This window comes from Dendroctonus ponderosae, unplaced genomic scaffold (genome assembly GCF_020466585.1).
Source record: "Dendroctonus ponderosae isolate FM_Combo_2020 unplaced genomic scaffold, Dpon_F_20191213v2 Dpon_F_20191213_3, whole genome shotgun sequence".
NCBI lineage: Eukaryota > Metazoa > Arthropoda > Insecta > Coleoptera > Curculionidae > Dendroctonus > Dendroctonus ponderosae.
The window spans coordinates 13,191,255-13,199,700 of record NW_026018508.1 but is presented as its reverse complement, the minus strand read 5'-3'; the positions used below and the strand labels follow the sequence as shown (position 1 = coordinate 13,199,700).

The window sequence follows — 8,446 nt, the reverse complement described above, 5'->3', positions numbered from 1 at the left end:
ATTTTTCCATTCTAAAACGATTTACATACATAACGCGGCAAAAAACAACAACTCACTGCTTGTTTCTCGCTCTCACTAATGTAAACAACTCCGCACGATTCGTGTTGCTGAGCGTGGAAGTTCGTTATAAACGGAAAGTGAATACACAACTAACCTAAAAAGTGATAGTTATATCCGGAAGTTCGTTATAAACGGGTTCGTTAAACCAGTAAAAAAATACGTTGGTCTTTATGGACCACGTTTCAATTAAAGGAAAAAAGTTCGTTTTAACCGAAAGTTCACTATAACCGGGTTCATTATAAGCGGACTTTACTGTACTTCATAATACTAGTACTTAAGTTTAGCGCCGCGTCGTAAAAGAGAGAATACATTTTCAGTGGTTAAAAATAAATTTATTTTTACATACACAGATTTAATTTTTCATGACTTGTTTGATTTGCATTGTAAGTATTTTGAGTAATCGCGAATTAAAAAACGCCAACTGGAGGCTAAATATACCCTACACTTAACGAGTAACATTTGACATTTTCGTATACATTCGGTCATGGTCATTGTTTACATGTCACTCGCTACGAGCAGTGGCGGCGCCACCTTTATTTTCCGCTTGGAAACATATTTTCAAGATGAGCAGGAGATATTTATACTTTTAATGAATGGTAAGAGTTTGATATAATATGAATATATTTTTTACAAAATATTTGGTTTTCTTCTTTGGCAGAATATAATGTAAAATATTTTTTTGTTATTTTTATTTAAGATACGAGCGTTCCAAAGGTCCATTTTCAGTAAGCACTTATAACGACATGTCAAACACGGAGCTAACAGAGTTTGACAATACCTTGAGTGTCCCAATACGAATTTACAACACAAATATTATACGAGATTGTATCTACTTTCGTAGAATAACGAAATAAATGATAAAAAATTATAGTTCACAATTGTAATAAAAACTATTGTAAACATACGTATTTTTTGAATTGAATAATTCCGTTTCCTGAACGAAAGTAGATTAAAAATATTTAAATTAACGGAAATAACATTATAAACAGTGAATAAAACTTTTATAAGGTAGTGAAATAATTCCACGTTCACTATCATTACTGTCGAATTTGATCCGATTATTGAATTCGCAATTATTTATATTGCTATTTATATGGCTAGTCGTTGGGCGAGAGAAAATTTCTCTTAACGCCCGCCACTGGATACGAGTATTTGTTTAAGTTTCGCAGCGCTCCGCTCTGTAGTTGAATTCGCGAATATTCTCCAGTGTTTTTGCCTTATGATGACTCACAGCGCCATCTTTAAATTGATGTGTAATGTTACCTCGCGATTTGTTGGCGGGCGGCGGTTTGTCAAGGAAAAAGAACATTTTACTATTTGCCAAAATAATTTGTTTTAGATAATTAACCCGTTTTTAATTAATAATTAATTAAATTTACGTTAAATTAAATAATTAATCTAAAGTAGCTTTTGAAAGGGAAAATTCATATTTTGTTGATGTCCTGTTCACTTTGTCAATAATCGTGTAAGGAAACAACAAAATTTACTAAAGCAATAAGTTATAATTCCATTCAAACGTGTTTTTGCCTTTTTAAAGTTAAAAAGATAAATTTCTATTTCGATATTCGCACTTAAATGGTTAAAATAAGTCATAATTGAGCAAAAAGGCTGGATGTGGATATATATGGTTGAATACTTTTTTAAATAGATAGTTCTTACGTAACAGCTTTGTCAACATATGTAACTTCTACATAAACTTTTCAACATTACACTATTGCCTCGATTTCTTCATTACCAAAGGAAAATAGTAAAACAGATAATATTCGACAGTGGCTTTCTCCAAACTGCTTCTCTTCTATGGTGCATTGGACAAGTAGGTTTCAATGGCGGCAGCAAAGCTCCCGTTACTTTATCAGACATCACGAAATACAAAGGGGCTCTAACTATGTGAAAGAATACAATCCTACGTGCTGTTCTACTCTAGCTATTGCTTGCATATTGTATACAGCCAAAAAGCGTAATTAAATTGCAGCAGGGCCTGGTTCCTAAAGTTGTGTTTTAAAGCGTTGCCCAAGTTATGAAGTGGCAAGTTCTCATTTTTAGTAAATTATATTAGTATCGAAATGTGCCTTTAAAACAACAGAGTTTTCTAGCTTATTCCCTGAAAGCGAAGTATATTTCAGGTTAGTCCTGTATAGCCGGGGTGAAAACCGCGAAATGACAACAAAGCAACTGTGATGAAATATTAAAGCACAAAATTTACTTACTGCTACGTCCTGATCAGGCGATTAGATTAATATCATGTAACGAAAAAATTTCTATCTTCAATATTCACTGAAAACAAAATTATGCATTACGTGGTATCAAAAAACTCGTTTGAATGTCAATAAGCTCTTTCAGGGGAATTAGTCTCCTATGTGTTGGCCACGGGCCACGGCCTGCCGTGTTGTCAAATGTATTTTCGTTCATAATTTAAAAAAAAGTGGCGGCTTTTGACACAGACGAACGAATATTGGTTTATGTTAGCAACTTCAAAACTTGAAACTTTTTAAAAAAATCCTAATATTGCAAACATGATTGAAAGACAATTAAAAATAATATTTTCAACAGAAACCCGTTCAAAAATGCTACACTGTGAAAGTATTCGTCGATCTTCACCTATTATCTTCATAATTCACAACCCTTTACTATTAGAGAGTTATTGGACCTCTGATTGGACATGCTAAATACTGTTATGCAGTACTAATGTTATTCCTTATTTTAATACTGCATTTGCGATATTTTTGTAACGAAATGATAGTTATTGGAATGCCTAGTTCACAGCTTTTAGTATTAAACATGTGTTATTGTGTAACCTAACCTTACACAATTTATTATTAATCATTTTACGTTGGCGTATTTGCATTTTTGACCTTTTCAATTGGATTTTGGTTGCTGTTGAACATTTACGCTCAATTGTTATAATGAAGGAAATTCTAGAAGCCGCAGTCATAGGCGGAGCAAGTGAAAATGAACTTGAATATTACATTTTTGATAATACTTATATTTATAAACAGGGGTGGTTATCAGGCTGAGGAAAGAGAATATTTTTATTTAGAACAAATGCCCGATGAGTATAACTATGTCTTGAAGTGCATACTATTCAAGGCTTAGTGGAGATACGAGGAACAGATACGATCAACAAACTGAAGTTTTTGACCCTTGTTTAATCCCCCTTGGTCATTACGGCTTGATATTTATAAGTTCTCCACAGCATCACGACGTATTTGGTGAATTACTTAATTTAAAGCCGTAGTTTTTACATTGGATTACAGCTCAAGGCTTATAAAGATTCGCAAGTTTACAAGTATACTGAGTCTGGCACGGTTCAAGAGATATCAGCTACACACGTTAGGGATAAAGCATTTATTTTTAACATAATTCTCATTTACATCCATCACTTGAACTTTTGCTTGCAAGGTGTACATTATTGAATTGCAAAAATCTAAGTTCTGAAAAACACGACTTGAATATTCTTCAGTTAGGTACATCAGTTTGAACTGACTCACTAACACAGCTTCCATAAACCTGCTTTGCTCAGTTTTCTTCAATAAATTGTGAAACACTATCAAATTCTTGTACACCATGCAGAAAGAACTTCAGCTCGGACCTAAAAACAGCAGCTTAAAAGCATTATCCCTTTTAATGTTTTTAACAACCAACCTCTGGTTTCATTCTAGCTCTTTTTAAAAACCTTGTAAATAGGGAGTAGGGAGGCAGATTGACCTGGTTAGAGACTACAAATGTTTCCTAAATTTTCGTTGGGCAACACAGCTGGATTAGTTTTGTCTTCTAAGGCAGCTGGTTTTCCTTCAATCAAACATAAACAGTAGCAAAAATCACTTTTTTGCACAAATACTTACCAGTTATGAAATGTCGTAAGCAAATACGATCATTTCTCACAAAGATTTCACCCAAAGGCACCCGTTTTAAAGCCTTAACACAAACATTTCGACGTTCACTAGAGAAAGCATTCAAATCATCTCTCTTCTATGTCGCGCTAAAATCGGACAAAAGAAACCGTATCTCGTTGCGCATTTAACGACACTGCAAAAATGTGGCATTTTGAACCAATTGTATAAGTAATACAAGATTTAATACGTAGTTAAACGTAATGTTCACATATGTAAACAAGTGGTCAATTGGAAATGGGTGAAACTGGGTTATGTTTATAAGGAAATAACCTGCAAGCGGACGTCAGAAATGTCAACTGCCAGTTTAACGTAGAAAATAAAACGTGCGGTATCGGGGAACAAATACTACAAAACAGTACTTTAATTTTGCAGTACTTATTTTTTAGACTGATTTGCGCAGGCGTTTGTGTCAAAATAGCGCAAACTATAATACTGCATGAACGTATTGGCCGACCAATAACTCTCTATTGTCTTGTCTTTATCAGCTTGTCTTTATCTATGTTTATCAGTCTTTATCTATGTACGAAGTGAGCAGCATCAAATTGAAGGTTAGAGTGTATGTGCTTGATTTCGAAGTAGTTTTCGATGTGCGCGTAATTATTCAACTATTGTCATTGCAATCGTAAATATCTGTACTCTGAATGTTTTGCTTGTTGTCTGCGACCGAGACGGAGCCCAACGAGAAGAGATTCAGGTAAGTTTTAACACGGTCTTTTATAAGTCCATTAATTTTTTCTCAATAGATAACAGTGGATTTGCCGTGAAAGCCGGACAAGTTAAATGAGTAAAACAGGACAGCCAATACCGATTAGCAAATACAACATATTATGGGGCCCTCAATACCTTCAGCGGTGGCAAAAGGTCTGTACGACAGTGTCAGGGGTATGGTAGCAATTTTCTACTTGGATAAGGAGATCAATGAACGCGCACAGAAAAGGAGCACGTTTCCCTCCACGATCAGACAAAGGCAGTCCCCAAGTATTTGCCCACCTAGAAAAGCGAAAACCAATGATGGTTCCAAAATTGTCCAGAATCTACTGCAATGTGCACTTCTGAATGGCGGAGTTTATCTGCTCAGTGTTCTGATATTTGAATATATTCTATTGCCCGGCATAGGATTCATGTTCATCTGTCTGTTTAGTGAGGATTCATTTGTAACTGCAAAAGTATGGTCTTGGGTTAAGGACCTCATGGTGGTCATTTTTCAAACCGCTTGGCTCGTGCCATTGTTTCTGTTGAGCAAAATTATCAACACGCTCTGGTTCCAGGATATAGCGAATTCAGCTTTCCGGCACACCCGAGGGCGCCCAGTGCCATTCCCGAGCAGGGCAATGTATTTTGCAGATTCGGTTTTCAGCGCAGTGGTTCAGAGTCTCTTCTTATTACAAGCCACGTTGACAAGCTATATTATTCCGATATATCCATTAGGACAGGCGTTATACACAGTTCAAATGGCATTGCTGTATTCGCTCTATTCTTTTGAGTATAAATGGTTCAATCTGGGTTGGGTATTGGATAAAAGACTGTCGTTTTTAGAAGAAAACATGCCATATTTTATCGGGTTTGGACTACCTCTGGCATTGCTAACACAAATTTCCAACTCCTGGCTTATTAATGGCTGTGTATTTTCCATAATATTTCCTCTGTTTATCATTAGTGGCAATCAAGCAACCCCAGCGCTAACAGGCAGAACTTTTAATCTTCATCTCTTCGCGCTTGCTATGGCGGCGACAAATATCATTTTTTTCAAAACAATTCGACATTCAATGAAAAATGTAAAACCTGCTGTCCCAGTTTCATAAGTGTCAAATAGAGATAGTTACGTTACCTTTAGTTATAACTTTTTTACTTTGAAACGTGATATTTGTATTTGCCCAAACAATAAATGTGTAATATACCTACTTTTGTCTAAAATGCTTGAACAGTTATTATAGTTTTATTTTATATTTTTATAGCTACTATTTGACTTTCTCTATCTCATGGAGTCTACTAATAACCTCTGCGATCTGTGCATTAATTAACGAAATCTTCGATCCTGTGGCTAAAACAGTCACAGGTTCCATGTCTGACTGTTCCAAGTATCTGTGATTTTTAGTCATGTTATTTTCGCCTATGATAAATATTGGTTTTGTACCTGAAACCGGGCTGAAGCGTATTTTGAGTCCAGTCGGATTAGACCATAGAGTAAGTAATTTTACTTTCTCTATGGATTAGACTTTAAAAGGCCTGTTTCGGACACTGAAAAATGATGGTAAAAGATTATTGGAAGTTGTTCGGAAGGATGACAGAATATTGAGTCTATAGGTTGTGCTCGATTTCCGGCTGTGGAACATTGTTTATAAACAATTATTTATAAATAATTAAAGACAGTGCGAAAGCCCGTTTTTTGTGCATAATTTTTGAACCGTTGATGCTATTGAAAAAAGTTAAAAAGTTAAAAAAAAATTAAAAAAAGCCGTCGATTTCAGCGTTTTGATAATTTTCAATAATTAATTTAGTTTTGTTTCACGAAAATAGTACCATAACTTTTTTTAGTCAGTCAGTAATGAAATTTTCATTTACTGTACTTTGTAGTATAACTCTTTACCAGTAAAATACAGCCTCAGAGAAGTCTCTCCGACGTCTCAAGAAAAATGTATTTAGACTCTGGCAAGAGTCCTTTTTACATAACAAATAGGAATGAACAGAAAGTTATGAATTTTTGGAACTAAAGTTTATACCACTTATAAAGTATACAGACACCGTCAAAGAAAGTTATAGTGCCAAAACCAAATTTAATGTAAAAAAAAATCAACTTTTGCAAGCTTTTAAAGCAATAGAAGCAGATCGGAGTGTGTAATCATTCTCTTATGTTATAAATCTCATCAACTCCAACAAATGAACAAGTCGCGACCATCGGTAGTTGAACTGGCGAATAGTGAGTAGTTTGATAATCTGTGTGTGTGCCTATGTTCAGATAAATAACAGAAAATCACCAGTTAACCTCAATGTATATTACTTAATTTTACCAAATAGTTTCTTGATATGGGTCTATAAAAGAACATTCCACCGCGATGGACACTAGTACTTCAACTGAAAATGCGGAGTCAAAGCAATTCAGGGTTAAAGGTAAATTTGACTATTTCTATTCTAGGGGTCGGTTCCTTGTTTGATATTGGGCGTTTTCAGCCGGCCTGTTCCTAGCGGCAGTTTCCGGAGCCTCAGCCGTATTTGGCTTTGGAGCCACTGTTATTGCAGCCAAGAAACGGGATCCCAAGTATTTTGGAAAAGGTTTTATGCCGTCCCGAGAATTGCCTGAAACGGGTGCTGTTTTGGCCATGAAGGCACTAGGTTGGGGTACGCTCTATGCTTTTACAGGGTGCGGAGTGCTATTTTACGCAATTTGGAAACTGTCAGGAGCCCACAGCGTATGTAATCTCATCAGCAATTTCAAGTTTGAAACGTGACTGTTGATCGTGTACACATTACTTGTAGTTTGCTGAATTCCGGTCGAAAATGGGAGAGGCCTTGCCTCGAATCCCCAAAAATGACCCACCCCAAGGCAGAACGGAGTTCAGCGGAATGAACGATCTTTTACAGTATTTGCAAGATCAAAAAGGGCAGAAAGACAATAAATAACATCTCAACTTTATTTAATGATTTAAGAGTGATGCCTGCATAGGAATGTTTTATAGAGAGTAAATGGTTGTTAGGACTGATAAAAACCAGCAACTCCTCTTTCCCTGTCTCCAATATCTAATCTACGTTTCAGCTGTGAAGCACAGAAAAAATCGTAAAATTTTGCTGATTTTATTCGTACGAATTTGCTTTATGCTTTGGTATAAATTTGAAACCATCGGGTACTTTCCCCAACAACATTTCACTCAATTTAATCCAATCGGAAGCAGCTGGAGAGGCCATCAACGTCTCTAAGTCATCTCTGCCTCTATAAAACGGCGGTCTGTCATTGATCTTTTGGGGAGGTCGCTCCAGAAGCCCCACTGGCACGTAGCGGTACAAAAACGACAACCATTCCAGTAAAAATTTCCTTGTGTTCTCGACGCCCCTGCTATCTGAGCCCCAATGCTCTAGTCCATAATCGACGTACTTTTTAACGATATCAAATCGTTCTTTACTTGAAATATCCCATAATCTTGCTTCTTTAATTTCCGTGAAAATCCAAGGTTTGATTAGGGCTCCGCGAGCCAGCATCACGCCTGACACTTCTGGGGCTGTTTCTCTACATGGAATTGTTCAAAAAATATTACTAATAAAACGGATAAGTTGAACTTCGGTAACAATTGATGGTTTAGTGAACCTCAATGAAAATACAAAAAACGCTACATCAAGCAAGGGCGGATCCAGGGGGGGGGGGTCATGGGGGTCAAATCTAAAACTTCTTGAATTCAAGCATTTTTCGAGAAAACTGCCAACAATTCCCCATCCATGGTTCACTTTCTAAAAAGGCCATTTATTTCTGTCTAGAATGATGTACAAATGAGCGTTCTTGCTCA

General features: G+C 36.1%; 3 protein-coding genes and 2 long non-coding RNA genes across 5 annotated transcripts in view; 2 read left to right on the top strand and 3 right to left on the bottom strand.

Moving 5' to 3' along the window:
• Positions 1-1,498: 1,498 nt before the first annotated feature.
• Positions 1,499-2,573, bottom strand: LOC125503764. Its single transcript, XR_007281050.1, has 2 exons — positions 2,268-2,573; positions 1,499-2,161 (listed from the first exon to the last, which is right to left on the bottom strand). It is a non-coding gene; the product is annotated as an uncharacterized LOC125503764 (long non-coding RNA).
• An 817-nt stretch (positions 2,574-3,390) lies between these two features.
• On the bottom strand, positions 3,391-4,166 carry LOC125503763. The gene is made up of 3 exons (XR_007281049.1): positions 3,903-4,166; positions 3,703-3,849; positions 3,391-3,649 (listed from the first exon to the last, which is right to left on the bottom strand). It is a non-coding gene; the product is annotated as an uncharacterized LOC125503763 (long non-coding RNA).
• A 71-nt stretch (positions 4,167-4,237) lies between these two features.
• LOC109537519 (etoposide-induced protein 2.4 homolog) lies at positions 4,238-5,881 on the top strand. Its single transcript, XM_019904295.2, has 2 exons — positions 4,238-4,647; positions 4,697-5,881. The coding sequence occupies exon 2, from the start codon at positions 4,781-4,783 to the stop codon at positions 5,753-5,755; it is 975 nt and encodes a 324-aa protein (XP_019759854.1). The 5' UTR covers positions 4,238-4,647; positions 4,697-4,780; the 3' UTR covers positions 5,756-5,881.
• An 872-nt stretch (positions 5,882-6,753) lies between these two features.
• LOC109537392 (transmembrane protein 242) lies at positions 6,754-7,584 on the top strand. The gene is made up of 3 exons (XM_019904087.2): positions 6,754-7,061; positions 7,122-7,360; positions 7,428-7,584. The coding sequence occupies exons 1-3, from the start codon at positions 7,007-7,009 to the stop codon at positions 7,569-7,571; spliced, it is 438 nt and encodes a 145-aa protein (XP_019759646.2). The 5' UTR covers positions 6,754-7,006; the 3' UTR covers positions 7,572-7,584.
• Positions 7,585-7,728: 144 nt separating this feature from the next.
• The window catches only part of LOC109537386 (tRNA-dihydrouridine(47) synthase [NAD(P)(+)]-like), a 3,041-nt gene continuing 2,323 nt past the window's right edge, over positions 7,729-8,446 (bottom strand). The window contains exon 7 of the mRNA XM_019904076.2: positions 7,729-8,172. Coding sequence (XP_019759635.2) covers positions 7,743-8,172 — 430 coding nt within the window. The 3' untranslated portion in view covers positions 7,729-7,742. The remainder of the gene's footprint in view (positions 8,173-8,446) is intronic.